General features: G+C 39.3%; 1 protein-coding gene across 1 annotated transcript in view; it reads left to right on the top strand.

Moving 5' to 3' along the window:
- celsr3 (cadherin, EGF LAG seven-pass G-type receptor 3) overlaps window positions 1–22569 on the top strand; it is a 129692-nt gene that overhangs the window by 87263 nt on the left and 19860 nt on the right. Inside the window, exons 15-26 of the mRNA XM_046056226.1 lie at window positions 572–713; window positions 1736–1856; window positions 4560–4743; window positions 5474–5575; window positions 5730–5824; window positions 6423–6632; window positions 11858–12056; window positions 14743–14931; window positions 15024–15204; window positions 15934–16101; window positions 16548–16674; window positions 17782–17988. Coding sequence (XP_045912182.1) covers window positions 572–713; window positions 1736–1856; window positions 4560–4743; window positions 5474–5575; window positions 5730–5824; window positions 6423–6632; window positions 11858–12056; window positions 14743–14931; window positions 15024–15204; window positions 15934–16101; window positions 16548–16674; window positions 17782–17988 — 1925 coding nt within the window. The remainder of the gene's footprint in view (window positions 1–571; window positions 714–1735; window positions 1857–4559; window positions 4744–5473; window positions 5576–5729; window positions 5825–6422; window positions 6633–11857; window positions 12057–14742; window positions 14932–15023; window positions 15205–15933; window positions 16102–16547; window positions 16675–17781; window positions 17989–22569) is intronic.

Here is a 22569-nt window from a genome sequence, read left to right as displayed (position 1 = left end):
AAATTTAAGATACAAAGTTAACTTCTAGACACCTTACCTTCTAGACATGAGCACACTGTATGTGTGTGTGTGTGTGTGTGTGTGTGTGTGTGTGTGTGTGTGTGTGTGTACGCGTGTCTTTCATAATGGGGAGCCCAGTGGCCATAACAGTCTGCACTGGGGCCAGTTGTTACTGCCTCATGCCTTACATATATCTGGAACAAACCTGCCTTTAATTAAATCAAGGCTGTAGATTACAGATAACACTGCATTGGAATTTTTACTGTCCTATTTTATTCTGTTTTTATTTTCTATTTTACCCTTTTTTACCCTTTTAATTTCCCTATAATACTTCGGTGTTTTGTATAAATCACTTTGAATTGCGTTTTTGTTGAAATGTGCTATACAAATAAACTTGCCTTGCCTTGACTTGCCTATATAAACATATTGTTTAGGACAGGGGGTTTCATATTTTGCTAGTTGGTGTTTGTAGTTGACTTGAAGGATGGCAACAACTGCACAAATACCTTGTGATATTGATTCTTTACCATCACTCTCTCTCACTTTCTCTCTCTCTCCCCACACCTCCCAGGCTACTATGGGAGAGGCTGCACTGACGCTTGCCATCTGAATCCGTGTGAAAACGAGGCTCAGTGCCACAGGAAGCCCAGCTCTTCACATGGATACATCTGTGACTGTGGAGACAACCACTATGGGCAGTACTGCCAACACAGGTAGACAGACAGACAGACAGACAGACACACACACACAAATTTTAAATTTAAACTACAGTTTGTGTTGTGTTACTTGTGAGATGCCAAGACAGTCAAAAGCTCTGGGATGCTGCCTGTAACCCAGGTAAGCTCTATTCAAGAGTGCTTGTGTGTGTCTTGGTAGCTTTAGCTCTGCCTTGTTGTCCCACATCTCCAGCCTTGCATCTAGTCCACTGTGGAACGGAATGCATATACACACAACAACAAGGGGTGTGAAGAGAGCGTGACCCTGATCTTACCTCTTCCTTCCTTCCTGCCCGTGAAATTGACACAGCAATGACACACATTTTCAGCGGCTCTCCCTCTTAATTTTCCCTCCTTCTCATTGCTGCTGTAGTTTGCCCTCTTTCTTCTCAAATGAATAATCTAAAACTTTGACTAATTAACTTCCTACTAACTCGCATAATTCACCAGGAAGATAATATTGATAGTCAATCTTTTAAAAGCAAAGTACCAAAAAGCAGAGGGAGATGCAATAATAAAATCTCTGGAGAAATAGGGTCAATCCTAATATTCTATTAAGATCACTGATATCTGAATTTACTCTGCTAAACTGTCCGTAAGGAGCACTAAAGAGATACACACGCATATCTGCATTAATTATGAGAAGTGTTCATCTCAGAACAGAAGGAGAGCACAGTTAGTTAAATGTGAGCAAAGAGAACAAAGGAGGTAAGTGTCATGTACTGTAAACCAGAGTGATAAAATCTGAGGTATATTTCCCCGGAGCAGAAATTCTGCACTTTTAGAAAGCAATCTAAATCCCACACACTCTCTCTTTTGCTTTCATCTCTTTGTTCTCACAGATTAGTTTGTCATTAGTTGGAAATCACAGGGACAGATGGTTGCTTTGAAGAACTAATAAAATACTTTTGACACGCTGTGTTGCTTTCTGTCTCCAAACTGATTCAAGCAACTTGTGTTACTGATACTACCTGTTGGTGTGTGTGTGTGTGTGTGTGTGTGTGTGTGTGTGTGTGTAGAATTGATCACCAATGTCCCAGGGGTTGGTGGGGATCTCCGACCTGTGGACCATGTCACTGTGACACCAATAAAGGCTTCGACCCCAACTGTAACAAGACCAGTGGACACTGTCACTGCAAGGTAACCACTAAACTCACACACACACTGCAACTTTCAGGAAGGTGTTTTGTGCTAATTTGTATATTACCTTGCAAAGTGGATAAAAATATATTTTGGCATGTTTTTACTTATAGCTAAGGTGTAAAGGTCAGTGCATCAATACTGAAGATGTGATCAAATCTGACAGAAACAGCATCTGATTATTACAGTTTTTTCTGCTTGCTTAAACACATGGCTTCTCGAAGCACTATTTCTGAATTAACACTTGAACCCAATGCATTTACCAACATGTTGAGAAAAATAAAACCCTTTTCCCCTTATTTGTATTGATAGTGTGTTGTGTTCAGAATACACATCTAAACTGTGCACATTTGGACACCTGCGTGTATGTGTGTTTTACTGAACTACATGCATGACAAAACTTTATTACAAACTGCTTTGCCCTAAACACAAAAAAAGCTTAGGTGTTTGATGCTTGCTGTTTGTGTGTACTGTATTGATACAATAAGCTCTATTGATGGTATAAAGTATAAAGACTTTTTGTTTTTTTTTTACATCACATTGAATACTAATACTGTTAGGATTAGAAGAGCTTTAGTGGTGTAACTCTATAGATCACTTTGGCTTTGGTTTAACCCATACACACAGTAATCTTCTCACAGTCTGATGGTCTGACAGGCTCAAACAAACAAACTACACCAATCATACGATCATCATCCCTACATATTGACATTTCTGTGTTGCGTGAATGTGTGAGTATGGATTGATATGTTTGTGTGTAGCCAGCTTGTTTAATGTTGTATTCTGTGCTTAATCTGATTTTTTGACCTTAATCTTTAATCTCTGATGTGCGCATGTTTTTTTCTGCTTGCCATGCGCACAATGTAAGAATGCTTTCTTTTAGCCTACATACATACATATATAAATACATACCATTCAGGTCAACGGTATTACAGTGTACATCTTATAGTTTTTTCTGATTGTTTAGGCACAATTTTTGAAACTATAGGCTATTTTTGCAAAACTCTCCACACTAAGCACAAAACCTTACACCAAAAAAATGAACATTATACAACTCTTGCAAAAGCAAAGAATTCTTGCAAAGATCTTCAAACTCTTTTAAAAAAGTGTGTTTTTGCATCAATACAGTACACAAATGTCTTTGAGTAAGCAGACGAAGCACCAACTATGCACCAATAGTAAAAATGAAAAACACTTGTGGTTTTTGCATTTTCTGTGTGTAGAGCAGAAGTTTTGTCATGCATGTACAGTAAAACTCACATACACACAGGTGCCCAAATGTGTAAAGTGTGTGAAATCTTTTGCAATTTTAATAGAAGTATGTTATTGAATTGGAAACTTATTGTAAAGCAGAGAACGTGCAGTGTTTCTCCTCTTATGCTAGACCACAATACTGCACTTTGGCAAAACAGTTTACCCCCGCTTTGGTAAAGAAGATCCGGATCCTGTTTTTCACTGCCCTTTTTTATTGTCAGCAACATGAGACATTGGTATCACTGCTGCGCCTTGTAAACAAGAAAGTGAGAAGCTAACCTGTGACAATGATTTGCAGGTAATGGCGATGATAGGTCAAATTTGCGGGAAAGTTGCAGTGATTGGTCAAAATTGCAATTCGCGCTGAATTCACCGAATGGCATATGAATATCACACCAATGTTCTGCGTGTTACCACAACGCCTTTTTGCTTATGCCTGGCTGAGATAATTGATTGCCCAACAAGTTGTTAAAGATGAATATCTTTTTATGGGGATTTTCCATCATCCTTTGTCTCCCTTGATCATCACTTCTACTTGATCATTTGCATTTCTGAGACCTAAAACTAACGATCTACTGTACAGTACAACTGGAAGAAAAGAGCACTGTTCATGTTTTGGACAATAAAGCAACAGCAGATTAGTTATGAATTTGTGAATTACTAAAATCCAACATAAAGTTGCTCAAGGCTCACAGTCTTGTCATAGATAATCTTCTTGTGTTTTTTAATTAACCGCTTTCATTAAACATCCCCTCCAGACATATTAACATACTACGAATGCTTGGAACAGTAATTTGTTTTTTCCACAAACTAGTTTGTTTTCTTTTTAAATTACATATAGTCCTTCCAGTTTAACTGTTGTACACTGAAAGTCCATTCTCGGTGAATGTGCATTGAAGGTTTTAAGTTTCCACATGACATTGTAAGTTGCATACTGGACCACGATTGGTTTCCAAACTGGTTGTGATGTCACAAAATCATGCTTTTATGTGCTCACCTTAAATTGAGATTCAAGGTAAGCACAGAGAAACTTTCCCCCTCAGCACGTGGATTTGAAAACAAATTATAAACATCCAAGTAAGGTTATAATAAGGAAAACACATTTATGAGTGGAGGTGGGCTTTAAAGAATGAAACACTAATGCTGCACCATCAACCTCCACAGTAGCACTATCATTCTTTTTCCAAAATGCAGTGTTAAATATATATTCTGAAGTTTAGCAAACTATAGAATGAACTGATTTCCTTTATCACTGTTTTTTACACATTATGTCTCTGTTATATTCATGACCCCTTTTGTGTCATTGTACAAATCTTGCCCTAATGCATGTGGTGATGTAATCGCTGACACTATTCTTGACCGTGACATTTTACATTCATTTGACTGAGTTTGATCTGTGTGACTACTTATGCATTCCCTATGTGTGTGTGTGTGTGTGTGTGTGTATAGGAGTTCCACTACCATGTGCGGGCCTCTGACACCTGCCTGCCATGTGACTGCTACCCAGTGGGTTCCTTCTCTCGATCATGTGACCCAGAGACAGGCCAATGCCAGTGCAGGCCTGGTGTGATAGGTCGCCAGTGCAACACATGTGACAACCCCTTTGCTGAGGTCACAAATTCAGGCTGTGAAGGTGAGAGTGTTTATTTCGTTTGAGACATTTTGATCAAACTTTTGGAAATGACGGATCTCCGTGTGGTATTTCAAAATGACTCTGGAAAACTTAAGCATCTCACTCCTGCGTTGTGTTCTTTCCAAAATAACAGCAACTTGCCTAGCAGGAGGTACTGAGATTATGTGTTAAAACGACATATTTGTTATTGACTGGGGGACAAATAATTTGTGGAATGTGACTTTTTCCACCAACTACATTATTTTGTTGGGTAAAATGTGTCAGTATCTTGCAGGTCCTTGAATTAATTTAATATTAGTTTTGTCAATGTTGTTCAAAACTAAATTGTTACATTCTTGGTTTCTTTAGTGGCACAGAAAACTGTAAGAAAAAAAACTGAGTAAATTATCCATTGAGACAAACAGAGATGGATAATAAGTGTGTAATCATGGGATTTGAGTTTCATTCTGTATTTCTAAATGGTCATGTTTATCAAAATTGTGTTTACACCTAAAATAATACAGAAGCTCTGTTTTTCTCTTCTGTGAAGCTTTGTCACTTTCCAGTTCCCTCTTTTTACAAATGTCCTTTAATTTGTAGCTGTTATTTTATTTCTCACACTTTTTTTTTGTCTTCCCTGCAACTCCAAAGAAAAACATTTCCCCATCATTAGTGACTTTTTGTTGTTTTGAATTGAAAAGCTAATCGAACTGATGAGGATGATTTTAAATTATGTTTTTTTTCTCTGCAGTCATTTATGATGGTTGTCCAAAGACCATCACTCAGGGGATCTGGTGGCCTCGGACCAAGTTCAACCTGCCAGCTGCAGTGCCTTGCCCCAAAGGCTCTGTCGGTCTGTACACAATTATGCAGGCTAACACAAGTGCATTAAAACACATAGATATCGGACATACTCACATACGACCTAATGTCAGTGTTGAACTTCAGTTTAATTTATACATGCCAAGTCCTTTTGAAAAGACTTGAAAACTTTCTCCTCTTTACAGGTGCGGCCATCAGACACTGTGATGTAGAGAGAGGATGGCTTGAGCCAGACCTTTACAACTGTACCTCGCCTCCATTTGTGGAGCTCAATGCTGCTGTATGTAAAGTATTAACTCAACACCATTAAACACATCTGAACACATGCTGCATGAGTCCCGTAACTTGTACCTGACCTGAAAAGTGCAGAATCCTGGCCAAATCTTAGATGTACCCATCAACAAAAAAATTGGATAGAATGTAGAAAAAATGGTTAGCACCCCCTTTTTGCTGAAAAGTTAGATCAGTTTGTTCTGAGCGCTTGCGTCTGTTACCTTATCCTCCTCCAAACTGTTGGTTCTTAACTTGCAAATTAAAAACTTCCATTGCAGTATTCTGATATTTTTATTTTAATAGATAGTGGAACTTTGTGCTTGTTTAGAAATACAAAATCCATAAGGTTCTGTAAGACGTAATTTAAATTTTGCTGTTTGCATGCAGATATAAAATACTGACATGCAGATATTTTATTTGTAAAAGTAACTTTATATAAACTACAGTACAATACCATAATACAGTGCAATACTTATTTGTAGACATGCAGTAGTGTTGATGTACAGTATATTTTATCATTACCATATTAAATCCCAGTAATTCTTAAATATGTATAAAAAGGATAGATTTACTTTTCCATGTTTTGTTGGTGTCTGTATATTTAGCTTGATTCTCTGGAGCGTAATGAAACCGAGTTGAACACCATCTTGGAGAAGAAACTTGCCCACCAGCTCCGGGACGTCACTGAGGCAACCACCCGACTCTACGGCAATGACTTGCAGATTGCCGAAAGACTGCTGTCCCGCCTCCTGACCTTCGAGACCCAACAGAGCGGCTTTGGACTCACTGCTACTCAGGATGCACATTTCAACGAGGTAAAAAAAGTACACATAATTCAGTAAACCTTTTCAGTTTTTACCAAACACACTCTTTTACTCTTTAATACATTTCAGTGAAAGGATGAGAGCAGTGAAGGGAGGGGACAGGTGTAGCTAAAGCCTTGAGAGCTTGAGATGTTCTTGCAGTGGCAAATGGTGGAACATACGGACACATAGTATTTGCCATTAACAAGGGCTGTTTATTGGCTGTTTTGATTCACTTTGCTGTTCAAATCCAAGAGACACCTTTGGGAAGAGTAGACATTAGGATTCTCATTGCCACAGAAGATTGAGATAGAGATTATTTTTTTATTTACTCTATAACAAACTAAGAGTCTGAGAAGGAGGTTAGAAATTGCCTAATTTGTAGTTGTATTGGTGTTTTGATAATTGGTGGTGAAATGATGTTCAGCATACAGCCAATGTGCAAGTTGTGAAAGGTTGTTTGAAAGACAGGCCAGATAGGGAAGTGTGAATTGATTTTAACACGTGAAAATCTAAACATCTAACATCTAATCATCACCGCCACTGAGCCAGCTCTGTTTTGAACAATGCCAATGGCACTGTCACCCAAAACAAGTATAACCAACAAGCTGATCAACATTTTAGAACACTGTAGTAGTTTATGGAGAGCATCTCCAACCACAATAAATGTGATGGGTTTGATATTCTATCATCGCAAATGGATATTTTAATGATTTATATAATATTTAAGTTATATTTAAGCCAATAGACATAAAATAGCTGCTGCTAAAACAGTACATATGTTTCATATACATACCTGTCAACATTGGTATTTTAAAAAAAGGGAAATAAGGGAAAAACATTTATACAGAAGAATTACTGTATGTTACAGTCTTTACTCACATATCGTAAATAATTCTTTTTCGGTTTTCACGTTTCCATTTTTACACCTTGTGCTGCTCTACCTCCTCTACAGCTAACGTTCCACTTACTGCCATCAGCTTTACTGGAGGGGAGCGTTCATTTCAAATATGTCCGGTGTTTTATTTTTGTTTATAGAAAGTTTAAAAATGCTGGAGATTTACGGGAAAATATTTAAACGGATGAACGGGATCGAACAGTAAAAGACAGGATAATCCCATGAAAAACAGGAGGGTTGACAAGTATGTTCATATACTGTACCTGTACAGGTTACAGACCCAGTGAGTCGATAGTACAACAAGATGTCTTTTTTTGATTAGGGAATGTTGCTATGGTGATGCAGTGACAGCAGCTCCTGAAATACTGCAACATGTCATTTCTCCATATAAACTGTCTCATTTTACCTGATACGGCTGCTCAGCTTAGGACGCAGGAGCTGACACAGGATCATTTTAGCATGTCTGTGTTTTGATATAACGGTGCTAATAGACATCTCCATATCATTTTCATTATTTAGCTTATACATCAGATTTGGCTGACAGGAAATGAGTTGTCCATATATCACAAGTAAGTAACTGAGGATATAAAATGAACCCCCCTTTACCTTTTACTGTTCAATTTGCTGGCTTGCATTGTGTTAATTGACAAATTGCATGTTGTGTTAAATGAAATTGATGCAGTCGATACTTTAAATATTTAAATTCATGAAGAGAATTTTAATATTAAATATTTCTAAAATGTAATTAGTGCAGCGTTTCTCCCTGTCATTCAAACACACATTGTTGCTACAGTACACAGCTTTGTATTGTGTACAAGCAGTATTATAGTATTATTAGAAGTAGTAGTAACAGAAGTATTTCTATCAGAACTTACGTAGTTTCGTGGTGTTGAGTGATAATCTCGTACTACCTGACATTTTAATCCATTTATCTTTAGCTGATGAGTTAATAGGGGTCATGGTGGGCAGTAAAAAAGCAGTTTTTTGCTCTCACATTTTTCTGCAGTTGTTACAGGGAAGCATTTAATAATTTAATTTAATAATTGATGCTATCAGTGAGGATTTAGCCAGCTGATGACATCTGTAGCATAAGTAGCCACAGCCTGCAGTGCTGAAACAGACTCAGTTGTCACATTATATCTTCTGTGCTGTAAATTCTATAGGTAAAAGGGAGAAGAGTGTCCTTTTCCCCCCTTAGGTGAACAACAAGATAAAAAGCATTCACATTATCTGATTAAATACAGGTTAAATTCCAAGATATGCTACACACTGTGGCTCGAGTTGTGACACTGAACAAAAGAGAAAGGATGCCAACACATTGGAGTATGATTTGATTGTTTACGCACAGGATGACATTATCAGTGTTAAATTAAGTTTTGTTAAAGGAAAGCCCATTTATAACCAATCTCAAATGAACATGAAATTTTTTTTGTCAAATACATCACAGTTGGTGCCTCAGTCCAAATACTGTGCAGTTCTTTATGTGATCAATACACAATCTTTGGCCGACAAAGACAGTTGCTATAGCAACACAACAGTGGAATTAACAGCATCCTATAGCGAGTGAAATGAAAACCTTTTTCCGCCTGACATTTCACTTAACTACTTCACCTGACAGGAAATCATTTGGTTAGCTGGTTTACAGTGTCATGAAGCATATATGTTTCCACAATATTTCTGTAATAATCTTTATTGTTATCTTGCATTTTCTGGGGGAAAAAAAACCCTCCATTAGCCTCACTTGTGACCTCAACATGTTGACTCTAAAACAGTTGTGCTACCTACATCTCATTGTTTCTTAATGATGCAGCTCTGGTTTAGCAGCACTGAAGCGGAGACAGCCCAATTTCTCACAATAGAAAAAAAAATCTGATAATCCTTGACACCTTGTTTTTAAACAGCAGCTATTAGGCCAGATGAATAGGTAATGTAGAATATAGTTACTATAGTAACACAGCAGCGGTAAGAGAGCCCTGTGGCTGCAGGAGACACAAAGGAAGGCAGGAAGGAAAGTGTTTTCACATTAGGAATGCAGTGATGAATGCAGGAAGATGAAACCCTTTCATGTTCAAGCTGTGATACAACCATCTACATACTACTGTTCCTCCAGATAGGGCTCATGTCTCATCAAGTACATATCAAAAAAAATTGCCAAATGTGTTTTAGTTGGTAATCTAACTGTTTCTTATAGTGAGATCTCTACAGCATAAATGAAGGGTGGAAGAAGAGGAGAATAACATTTTTTTTTAAAATTGACTAACCTAATGGGATAGAAACAATGTGTTCCAAATAGTTTGGATATAGTATGGACTTGTTGCTGTTGGAGTGGCACATATGATCTGTTTGTTGAACTGATTTAACTAGGATTAGTTTATCCAGGCTGCCTCTCATTTAGTATTTGTGTGCCCTGTGCCTCCTTCTCTTTCTATAATCTTGTCATCTGCTGCCTCTTCAAAACTCTTATTGCTTTCCTTTTGTTTAGTCTCTGTTGTATTTTCAATGATAAACACAGGCCATATGAGCTCTTGCAGTGTACAGCCTGCATGGGGTTGAAAGCCTAAGATCCACTTTAACGTTTTTCATGGAGAAAGATGGCTAATTTACAATCTTAGTTGTGTATTTGAGTTCCAGATTTTCTCCCAACAAGCCCACATGATCAGAGGAAGCCATTACTGGAAACTGGACTGGACATGTTTAATGTGTTTTTTTTAAGAACACAGGAAGCAGGGGTAGATGTTTGAAAAAAAATATTTATTCATGCTGTATCAGTATTTTTGTCATACTTAGAGCTGACTTTCTTCACTATATAATGTATATATACTGTATCACATCATGTAGACACACTGGACATTATTGTTCATATTTGATCATCAGAGTCATCAAAAGCACACAAAATGTCATGCCTAATATGTAGAAATAGATACAAATTGTTGAACATGATTCAACAAAATTGCAATTTTAAAGATAAGAAAATTATATAATAAAACTTGGATTGTTAAGTGTCTGTGTGTTTTGATGCCACCAAATCACCTTTCTTGTACTGTGCTCTGTCTTCTCCCAACAATCACCTTTCCTCGCTCACATTTTCCATCTCATCACGACTGTCTTGTCCACCTGTCTCTCGATTTCCCGCATCTCTGAGCCAAACATAAACTTCTCTCTCATTCTCTTTATTTTTTCCTCCTTGCCATATACTTATCCACACTCCCTGTTTCTGATTCTCTCTTCATTCCTCCCTTCTTTCTTACAATTCACTATGTTCTCACTATACTGCACTGTATATTCTTTCCCTTGTGTGTCTGTAGGCTTTCTTGTGTACATTTGCTCCCCAGAGCATTATGTGATATTGCAGTGCTTTATTGGGTCTGGTGCAGTCAGACTGCAAGGAATCATATTGAGCGCGCACTCTCTCTTTCTTTCTTTCTTTCTTTCTTTCTTTCTTTTGATCTCTGATATTACTCTTTGTTTGTTCAGAACATTTTGCCATTTGCAGTCTTTACCGTCTATAACAAGCTTTTATCCAAAGACACATTAATAAGGTTTTACAATGAGGCCTACATCAGATTTCTTCTCTCCTCCACTAGAATCAGTAACACACTCAAGGTCTGTCTGAAGCCTTACTTCTTCACTTTTGTCCCCTCTTCACTACCCTGGCATTCTTTCCTTTTGTAGATTTGGTTCATAGCTTTGTTAATGTCTGGAAGTAGACTCTGGACCTTTGGTGAGCCCTTATTAACAGTCTCAATCTCATCACTTCTCCTTTTCTTCCCTCTTCCCACCTCTGACTCCTCCTTTGCCTTAATCATAGTATTTACAAAAGAAATTAACTGATAGTAACCGATCAAGGTCTCATTTTAACCATTGGGTACTCACATCCAAGCCGTACAGATGCAGTGCTCAACTGCTCTTCCAGGTGTAACCATGCAAAACAGCAGGTTCTGTTTCACAAAGTCCTGGTATGAGAACCACTGCTGTAATAGACAAACATTAATGGCAACTGTCAGAGTTTTAAATTTATATTATAAATTATATAGAAGAAAACACTGATTTTCCCTGGTGAGAGTGTTTAACTTAAATGTTTGGCTAAATCTGTTTCCAGTCTTTATATAGTTTTACCTGTTGTCTCTTACCTGATTGAGGATGTTTACCCATCAGTTACATTTCTCACTGTTTTCTTTTCCCTTGTCTCAAATACACCAGCACATGTGGTTACTGACTCCTCAAAAACAATCAACAAGAAGCGCCTGCTGAAAAGCAGATCACCATTACCTCCTTGTATTTATTTTATTTTTTAGAATTATTTACTTTTACTGATCGTTCATCTTTCCACTGCTTCCAGAACATTCTCCGGGGATGCAGTGTGCTGCTGGGTCCTGGTACCTCTGGGCTTTGGCGGGCTCTCACTCAGAGTCAGAACCACATCCCAGGCGGTGGTCCAGCTGAGCTGGCAGAGCTGCTGGAGCAGTACACCCAGAATCTGGCCCAGAACATGAAGCTCACCTACCTTAACCCTGTGGCGCTGGTTGCTCCAAACATTGGTAAGTTCTGAATGACTACACAGTCACAGACACTCAGTCATGATACAATAGCAAATCACTAGTCAGACCCAATAAAAGAGAGATAGACAGTAATAGAATCTTAATCTTTACAGACGATTTGCAGCGGTTTTTTCATAATACTGTAAATCACTGCTGTGAAATCAGCTAGAATGACTCATTGTAAAGCGGGAGATGAACAACGCTAATGCAAATGATGATGGCACAGCCAGAGCGCTGGCAGCAGCAGACAGAGATGAATTTCACACTCCCACACACAGCAGCTAATGCTTCCAGCACACGCACAAAAACCCTGAAGTGCTTTAGCACTGGCCAACACACATCATTTAGATTTACAGATGCCAAACACACACACACACGATCACACACATGGAATAACAGACAGACAGACACACACAGATGCATAAAAAATGAAAGGCTGGAGTTTATAATCACTGAACTCCTAACGTCATAACGTTTCTTTTAGCTTTTACTGTAAATGAAAAGTGGGTTAGACTTGCACTTGTACACACACTTCCTTACATGTACTATACATGTGCAGGTTTGGCCACGTGCGGTGTGTCATTTAGTTTCAGGCGTTCTGTCACTTGTATGTTTTGTCACTTTAGCAGTGTTGAAAATGCTGTTAAATAATCTGTGCCACATACAACAACAAGAGTCTTTAAAATAGCGACAGCAGCAGCTCTGGCGGGGATGAAGCCAGACAATGAATTTCACCCTCAGTAAATGCTCTTAGCTACACAAACAAATTGAATTCCTAAAAAAAATGCCCCCAAAACTCTTCAAAGTGAACTTCTGAATCTTGCCTCACCAGCTTCTTCCAGCGTAGTTTAATAACACAGTTAATCCCAGACCGGAAGAAAAAATATAAATGATCTTGCCTGTCTTGGCCACCATACATTGGCTGTGTACATCTCTTTTCTGTGACTCTCTCTCTTACTTCACTGTATATGCTTCCCCGTTGGAATACACCCAGAATGCTGTTAAGTAACCTTAAACTGACAGCCTGATGCAGATTCTCAGATGGAGAGCATAGAAATAGGAGCAGCAGTGAAAGCAGAAGGAATTAGAAATACAGCCAATGCTACATTTCACACTCCTACACACATAAACACAGACAGCTAATGCTTGCAGCCAAATGGAATGTGATTAACCAGGGGAAGGATATTAAAGGACCTGACACACACCCATCTGTTAGTTTCCCATATGAGTTCCTTTTAAGATTTTTTTGTTGTCGGTCATTAGAATGGCATATTCATAGTTAAAATATATATAATTTTTATTTTATTTTACTAATAAAACACTTGTTTCTCCATCAAAATTGTCATTACAGCCTTTAGAAAAACACTCTCTCTACTCATACCAACAGGCGCACACACACGTTATACACATCTGTTAGACTGAGTGATTTCTCTCCTCTCTCTGTTGAGTGTTGTTCCCCTTCTGTTTGCTGGATCAAGTGTTCGCTCATTATTGAACACTCGACATTGACTATGTACTTCCTGTTCGCCACCTAATTTTCAGTTACTCTGCTCGTGTGTGTGTGTGTGTGTGTGTGTGTGTGTGTGTGTGTGTGTGTGTGTGTGTGTGTGTGTGTGTGTGTGTGTGTGTGTGTGTGTGTGTGTGTGTGTGTTTATGGATTTTGTATTTGCTCCTAAACTCGAAATCCACTGAGAACAAATTGGTTTGCTGACACAGGCACATCAAAAAATGAGTTATATTTTTGATGTGCAAATCAGGAGTGATTTTCAGCTGTCAGAAAGCCAAAAGGCCCTCTTTAGCTTGTGTGGGTTTGGACTCGGTGGGTATTGTATGGTTTGGTCTTATTTTTCATCAACCATTGCTTTATGAGGTATGTGTAGTCAGAGCTGGACATGGAAAAACCACCTTGAGCAAGCATAAAAACTTTTTTGCGAAATTAAGGATTTTATTTTTGAATTTTGCCTTTTCCATCAACCTTTTCTAATGCGATACTTCATAATGCGAATAAAAAAAAACGTTGATGGAAACATGGCTACTAAAGTATTACCACTTTAATTTTGAGACATCAGTGTTATTACCATAAACAAAGGAGACAATCTATTAATGTCAGTCTGTAGTGACCCTTACACACCAATTTACTTTATCTACTTCAGTGCCTGAAACAGGATGAGGGAGCTGTTTTCTAGCGGAAATGGAGCTAAACCTTTCGCAATTTCTCACTATGCAAAAATCACCTTCAACTTGCCGATCCTGTATCTAGCAAAGGAATCAAATTTGAATAAGGGTTAGAGTTTTATAACTGATTATTATTATATATAACTGATTTATACTATTTGCTATTATAGTTTTCAACATCTTCAGCGGGCCTTTGAAGTGAATCCAAGTTTTGAGTAAAACACCCAGATAAAGGCGTGGTACCAAATCATGTCCATCAGGGTGTTGGCCCAATGATGAAATATGTTAGGTAAAAGATAAAGACTTTCAACAACTACAGGTCCCATGATGCTTTGATCGGCGTCTTAGCTAAAAGTTGTGGTAGAAAACTGTTAGGCTAGATTTGAAAACAGGGCAGGTATCATTAATATTTGGTCAATAACATTTTAATATTGTATTCATATTGTGCGCTGCACAGTAACAAACACCTGTACACTTCTTGCGTAATAAGATCTGTCTATTTGTTTGTCAGTCATGAACCTAGACCGTATAGAGAACCAGACCCATGTGCGACGACGTTTCCCACGTTACCACACCACCATGTTTCGCGGTCAGGCTTTGTGGGATCCCTACACCCATGTGATACTTCCCCCAGCTGCCCTGGTGCCACAACGACAGCAACAACACAACTGGAAGGAGAAGGAGCGGACAGAGAAAGAACGTAAGAACAGACACACAAATAGAATTAAAGACCATTACAGTATATGTGGATTAATCAAATTGAATTTACTCACACGGACTTCTCCATTTCAGCCCCTCAGAATGCTGCTCCTGCTCCTGTCAGTATCTCACCCAATCAGACAGGAGAGTACACGGCAGCCAGACGCACTGTTTCGCTGCCTGAGCCGCCCATCACCATCGTCCTCTTGCTGATCTATCGCAGTCTGGGCGCTGCCCTCCCTGCCAAGTACCACACAGACCGACGAGGAGTGAGGTGGGAATCAGTCACACTCAGAACAATAAAAATGGCATTACATCACCTCTAAGGAAGCAAGCACGCTGAAAATAGAAATGTGGATTAAAAACAGTAAACCACCAGCCAACATTATGCAAAAGGTATCCTTAATTATCTTTCATTTAAAGCAGACATTTGATTATTTATTATTTGATAAAAAAAATCCAATAATAATAAAATCATAAAATGCCATGGTGACATCTGCAAATTGCTTATTTGTCTGACCAACCTTAAGATGTTATTTTTACAATTATAAACAGTCTATAAAAAACCCTTCAAAATCTCACATTTGAGAGAGTGGAACTAAAACTAGCATTTTTGCTTGATTAATGCCTTAAACAATTAACTGATTAGCAAAATGGCCGTCACTTAATTTTAATTGTCAGTTGACTAATTAAGTTAATTGACTAAAGGCTTCAGCATTAGTTCCGATACAACCTTCATGACACCTGTTTTTTCTCTCTCTTTCTCTCATGGTATCTTGCCATCCCTTTGCCCCGCTCCTCTTCTTCACCTCTGGGCTTAATTACAAAGTAACAAACTGTTGTGTTTTCAGTAGGTGTCAATAAACACTCATTTAAGTCTTCTAGTGTATCAGTCTCATTCCTCTCTGCTCACCTTGTCTTTTCCCTGTTCACCATGCTATCAAACTCTGCTTTCTGTCTGATCTATTAGACACGTGGTAACTCTGCACTCCCTCTTCCCCAGGCTTCCCAGACACCCGGTAATGAACTCCCCAGTGGTCAGTATCTCCGTCTTCAACAACCAGACGTTTGTGGGCGGACACTTGGACCAACCTATCCTGCTTGAGTTCAAGCTGCTGGAGACGGCCAATCGCAGCAAACCACTTTGTGTGCAGTGGAACCACAGCAGTCCGTGAGTACAGTTTACCCTTACACTGGTTTGTATATTCCTACATACATGAATACTAAAATACTCTAATGTGGAAATTCAACACCAAGATACTCACGTTGCTGTTCATAGTGAAACATCTGAATGTTTTTTAGTCAAATTTGTTATAAGATTGCAATATTTTTCATCAGAATGTAATGTTCATTTGATGAATTTGGGTTTTCACTTGTTTGCTTTTAAATAATGAAAAATATTTAATACCTGCCTTTAGACTTTATGGCACTGGACTTACGGCAGCCACCCTTATTATACATTATACCTTTATTCTCTGCAGACCTGTCATACAGTAGTAAGAAAAGCAGAGGTGTAACTAATAACGATGGCTCAGCGTCATGAAGTGTCTAAGTAAGCCATTACAGTAAGCCATGCACAATCTCTCTCTCTCACTCTCTCTATCTCTCTCTCTGCAGGTATGAGATAGGAGGTTGTTGGACAGTCAGGGACTGCATGGTGGTGTACAGGAACACCTCTCATGTCCGCTGTCAGTGCCAGAGACTGGGCACCTTCGGCGTGTTGATGGACAGCTCACAGAGAGAGGTTAGTGATCTGTCAGTGGAGAAGTACTTATTGATAATATTGAGGCATGTAGTGGATTAACTGTATATTTCCTATTACGAATCCATCTGTATTGAAATATATACCTGTTCAGTTGAACATCTTAGCTGGTAGTGGCTGGATTTAATTGCCATGGAAGTTTGATATCCTAGATAATTAAATCCTTTCTGACATTCTAAAGGCTAAAGAAAGCCTTGTTACCAATGTAGAAGATTTTCAAAGTTTAATGCAAACCCCTTGCCCACCGCACCCCAGCATACTAAGTGACGATGTATCAGACCATGAGACAGGAAAATTGTGGAATCAGAAACTGCTTGCCCTATGATGAATTTAAAGTTGTACATTTCTACAAATGTATATGGTTTACATTGAATTAAGAAGCAATTCAATCAGATGTTTATTTATCGTCATTAGCCAAGCGCAATGAGGAGTACTTTCATTTCCATTCATTTGAGATGCATTAGACATGCCCAATTTGGCCAAATAAATTCTAGTGGTGTCTGTTATGTTTACTGGCTGCAAATGCTTTCCGTGCATGCAAAGGCAGCAATGAATAGATTTCATCCTTTTGATTCTGATTCTTCTGACAGATTAGAGAAGTCTGATAGTTTGCTTGGGCTGTTGTGTGATTCATGTAGATAGCCTAGATAGATTTTTTGCATTCCTTCATTTCTTCTTGTTTTCTGTTATTTTCTCTATAAAATAAAGTGTAGGTTAAATAGTTTAAATACAGAGATCCTCTGCCTCTCTCAGCCTTTTGAAGCTTTTGATATTTAGCATTATAATCCAGACAGAATTTTGTGCAGTTTGATGACATTACAGATTTCTAGATATAGATGTTTTTTAATCGCCATGTGGTGGCTGGTGCAGCTTTAGTTTCCTCATCTCATTTACTTGTTTTACGAATAATTGAACTTCTCGGATATTAATATCATCACTTTGCACATAGTGAAGTCATACAGAGGAGGGCATACAGTGACCCAGACTGAAGTAGCAGTATTTTATCATGTTAAAATGATTTGTTTTCATCTACTCCCACCTTCCACTCCTTCTCTCCACCTTTCCCTTCTCACACATCTCTGTGAGCAGCAGTTGGAGGGGGATCTAGAGACACTGGCCCTGGTCACATACTCCTCTCTGTGCGTCTCAATGCTGGCCCTCCTCCTCACTGTCCTGGTGCTCTCCTGCCTCCGAGGCCTCAAGTCCAACACCAGGAGCATCCATTCAAACTTGGCGGCGGCCATGTTTTTGTCGGAGCTGGTGTTTCTGCTCGGGGTCAATCAGACTGAACAACAGGTAGATACTGCTGGGAGGTTGTGTGCTTGTGTTTCTGCAGCCCTGTTTGTTTGTGACACATTTAGCACCTCTTTTTACACATCACTGTCCCCCCCCATTCCCAATTTCACCGCTTCGTGAAAATAAAGTTTGGTCCCATTTTTTAGCAACAACATTTGGAGTACTACTAGTAGTAGAAAACTGCCTTGGCTTCACTTAAATTGTAGATCAAATATATTATAATTTTCTGGTGCAGCACTAAAGGTCATATAAAAAAACGGCATAAATTGTTCTCTCTTTTACAGTTTTGTTAGAGACAGCTGTTATCTTTTTCCCTCTTCTCACCCTCTGTATCGCTCCTTCCTGCTCACGTTTTGCACCTCTACATCACATATTTTTTACCATCTACTGCCCTTTTTCTCTCGATTCCTTTGAGTCTCTTGACCACTTTTTTTTTCTGTGTTTTGTTACATCATACTGTGTGTGTGTGTGTGTGTATGTATGTATATGTGTTTAAAGAGCAGTGAGTCTTGTAGAGAGTGTGCTGAAAATATGTGCTCGCTCAGCATGAAATCCAATTAATTAAGCAGTTTCCTCCACACAGTCGACAGTAGGGTTCTTACAGTAGTTACTTCTAGTTGAACAATATGTTCTCTAATTCATGTACATCATGCTTGGGAAAGCATGTTAGTGCTTGCAATGGTCGTGTGTGTTTGTGTGCAGACTAGCTTTTACATGCTTGTGCATATTTTAGTCTTTCTATCTTTTCGTGTGTTACTTGAAGTGTGTGTATTTGTGTGTGTGTGGGAGTGTGAAATTCATCTTCTGGCTGTACCTCTGCCAAGGCTGCTGCTATTTCTGTGTTGTTAGGAACTTGTACTGAGCTTCTTTTAACCTTAGAATCTGGGACTGCTTGCCTTAACTTAAAGAGGTAGAGTGCTCAGTCAGTGAAGGTTGAGAGATTTACATGTTTTAGGTGTTGTGCTGCTCTCACCCAGAATAATTAAGACTACAACTTCTTAGTAATGATACAGTTACGTATATTTACAGTTGTTTTCTCTGGTAAAAGCTGAAGTGAAAAGGTTTGGTACATTTCTATATTTAATTTGTTCAGGTCATCATGTCCAATTACAAGTGAACCCTACCTGCAAACTGAAGACGCACCAACGTTTGTTAGCGAAATATTTAGGTGTCTGGCCAGTTGGAAGGCTAAAGTCACACATCTCAGGTAACCAGTCAATAAAAACTGACATGGGTTCACAAGAAGCTTGTTCATTAGACAGAGTATTTAGTCAACTGCATACCTTAAAGATTTTGGCAGAGAGGGAGAATCAGAGCAAATCTGATTTCAAGCCAAAATATGAATGACCTATAATTGTTTTATATTAGTTAAGGATATTCAACAATAGTGAAGACTACTGTTTGTTCTCACTTAATTTTTTATACTTGGTATTCAAATTATGGCTTTGAAAGCTGGCAGTTTGTTGTCAGCAACCATTTAGTTTAACTTGCAAATCTGTGTGTTTTCGAGTTATTTCCTGTGGTTGGTTTTGATTTTTGATTTGTTTTTTTTTTTTTTACGTCTGACAAACACACAGTTCTCTTAAAAGATGGTGGCTTGCACTTTAGGTAGGTGCTTTAATTCGTTGCCACTTTTTCGTCTGACCAAACAATCAAAATGGACTAAAAGCTTGAGAGTTCAAATACACCACTCCAGACATGCTTGAAGACAGCCTGAGGGTAATTTCTCAGACATTTGAATGCTAATAATATGCATTATTCATGGTGATGTTCAGCATTACTGCCAAACCAAACAGCAGGACTTAACTGCTTTTGTCAGTTAAGTCCTGCTGTTTGGTTGGATTTGAAAGTTTATCGCCTGTCCTGACAAAACGTATTGGGAATCATTCATTATAATGTGCATTCTAAACCATGGAAGGACCTCAGATCTCTGTTATTGCAGATTACACCATCGCTTTGTATTGATTTGACATCCTCTCAGCATTCATGCAGCATCACATCTAGGGCATAAAGACAGTTCTCCATGTGCGTCAATACTGTTTCAAGGATATTTCAAAAGATAAAGATAAATAAATTTACCATGGCCTAAGCTGACATTTTATGAATATCTCTCCAAAATGTATGGAGATCAATACAGTACCACGGTAGCAGTTCATTAACTTAAAAAGTGATGAAAGCTTAACATATATGTTTTTAAATTAATGACTCAAATAAATGTAAACCTGCTTCAACTTAGCAGATAATTCCTCTTGAAATCAGTTAGTTTATTAATCTATTTTCTCTTTTTTACTCTTGTAAATATTTTATGCTACATGAAAACTGCATCACCTGTGAGTTCATTTTTTACTATGTGTACTTTCCTCTCAAACAGTGCTCACAGATGTATCAGTTAAGAATGCACTCTTGGGTGTTATTAGCACATTAACAATCTGTTGGTGTCTCACGATTTGATTTCGATTCTTGGGGTCAAGATTAGATTCGAAATATATTCTCAATTCAGTACATTGGGGTGCTAATTTCTGCATCTACTCCAGTCCGCTGTGTACTAAGACAGGCGGTGTGGCAAATGATGGAATGAAAGCAGCTCTATGTGATGGCGTATGATGTGAGACCAGGCATTTGTAGTGTTCCTGAAGTACTTTTCATTTTGCTTGGGGGGCAACGTTACTGGGGGTATCCACTTTTTTGATAATAGTAATTGACCATGTAAAAACATTTCATGGCTTCAGCTTGACAAATGTAATAATTTGTTGCTGTTGAGGTTGGACTGTTTGAGGTTTAGGTTTTTGGTCATCGTCTGGTTGGTTTTTCTGTAATGAGTACTTGAATGGAATGTGATGTAATGGACTGCATTTAGAGTAAATAAGTATGGCTTAACAATAAAAAAAATTAGTTAATTTGGCAAAAACAGCAGAACTGTAAAAAAGTCCTGTTCTTTCAGTGAGGGCTACATAGGAAACATCATCGTCCGGCTCAGCCAATCAGAGGCAGAGTAAGGTGGGTCATGCCTTTGCCAGTAGGATTTGCAAATTCACCTCCAAGTGTGAGAGAGAAGTACCAGCTCTCTGCCGCGGTCACAGAAAAGGAATGTAGTATAATGTTGTGATTAAATTACGATCAAAATCTAGCAAGTTACCAACTAATACAGCCAAACATCAAGTAAATACAACAAGCTGTTGTTTTCAGATAAAAAAGACTACATAATATTGCTTTCACAAACAGCAAGTTCAATCAAATACACTACTCAAAAAAATAAAGGGAACACTTAAACAACACAATGTAACTCCAAATCAATCACACTCCTGTGAAATCAAACTGTCCACTTAGGAAGCAACACTGATTGACAATCAATGTCACATGCTGTTGTGCAAAGGGAATAGACAACAGGGGGAAATTATAGGCAATTAGCAAGACACCCCCAATAAAGGAGTGGTTCTGCAGGTGGTGACCACAGACCACTTCTCAGTTCCTGTGCTTCCTGGCTGATGTTTTAGTCATTTTTGAATGCTGGCGGTGCTTTCACTCTAGTGGTAGCATGAGACGGAGTCTACAACCCACACAAGTGGCTCAGGTAGTGCAGCTCATCCAGGATGGCACAACAATGTGAGCTGTGGCAAGAAGGTTTGCTGTGTCTGTCAGCGTAGTGTCCAGAGCACGGAGGCGCTACCAGGAGACAGGCCAGTATATCAGACGTGGAGGAGGCCGTGGGAGGGCAAAAACCCAGCAGCAGGACCGCTACCTCCGCCTTTGTGCAAGGAGGAGCAGGAGGAGCACTGCCAGAGCCCTGCAAAATGACCTCCAGCAGGCCACAAATGTGCATGTGTCTGCTCAAACGGTCAGAAACAGACTCCATGAGGGTGGTACGAGGGCCCGACGTCCACAGATGGGGGTTGTGCTTACAGCCCAACACCGTACAGGACGTTTCGCATTTGCCATAGAACACCAAGATTGGCAAATTCGCCACTGGCGCCCTGTGCTCTTCACAGATGAAAGCAGGTTCACACTGAGCACATGTGACAGATGTGACAGAGTCTGGAGACGCCGTGGAGAACGTTCTGCTGCCCGCAATTTCCTCCAGCATGACCGGTTTGGCGGTGGGTCAGTAATGGTGTGGGGTGGCATTTCTTTGGGGGGCCGCACAGCCCTCCATGTGCTCGCCAGAGGTAGCCTGACTGCCATTAGGTACCGAGATGAGATCCTCAGACCCCTTGTGAGACCATATGCTGGTGCGGTTGGCCCTGGGTTCCTCCTAATGCAAGACAATGCTAGACCTCATGTGGCTGGAGTGTGTCAGCAGTTCCTGCAAGAGGAAGGCATTGATGCTATGGACCGGCCCGCCCGTTCCCCAGACCTGAATCCAATTGAGCACATCTGGGACATCATGTCTCGCTCCATCCACCAACGCCACTTTGCACCACAGACTGTGCAGGAGTTGGCGGATGCTTTAGTCCAGGTCTGGGAGGAGATCCCTCAGGAGACCATTCGCCACCTCATCAGGAGCATGCCCAGGCGTTGTAGGGAGGTCATACAGGCACGTGGAGGCCACACACACTACTGAGCCTCATTTTGACTTGTTTTAAG

Source organism: Micropterus dolomieu, linkage group LG08, assembly GCF_021292245.1.
Source record: "Micropterus dolomieu isolate WLL.071019.BEF.003 ecotype Adirondacks linkage group LG08, ASM2129224v1, whole genome shotgun sequence".
In the NCBI taxonomy this organism is placed as follows: Eukaryota; Metazoa; Chordata; class Actinopteri; order Centrarchiformes; family Centrarchidae; genus Micropterus; species Micropterus dolomieu.
The sequence above is the reverse complement of the archived record's forward strand: the minus strand, read 5'-3'. Positions and strand labels throughout refer to the sequence as shown.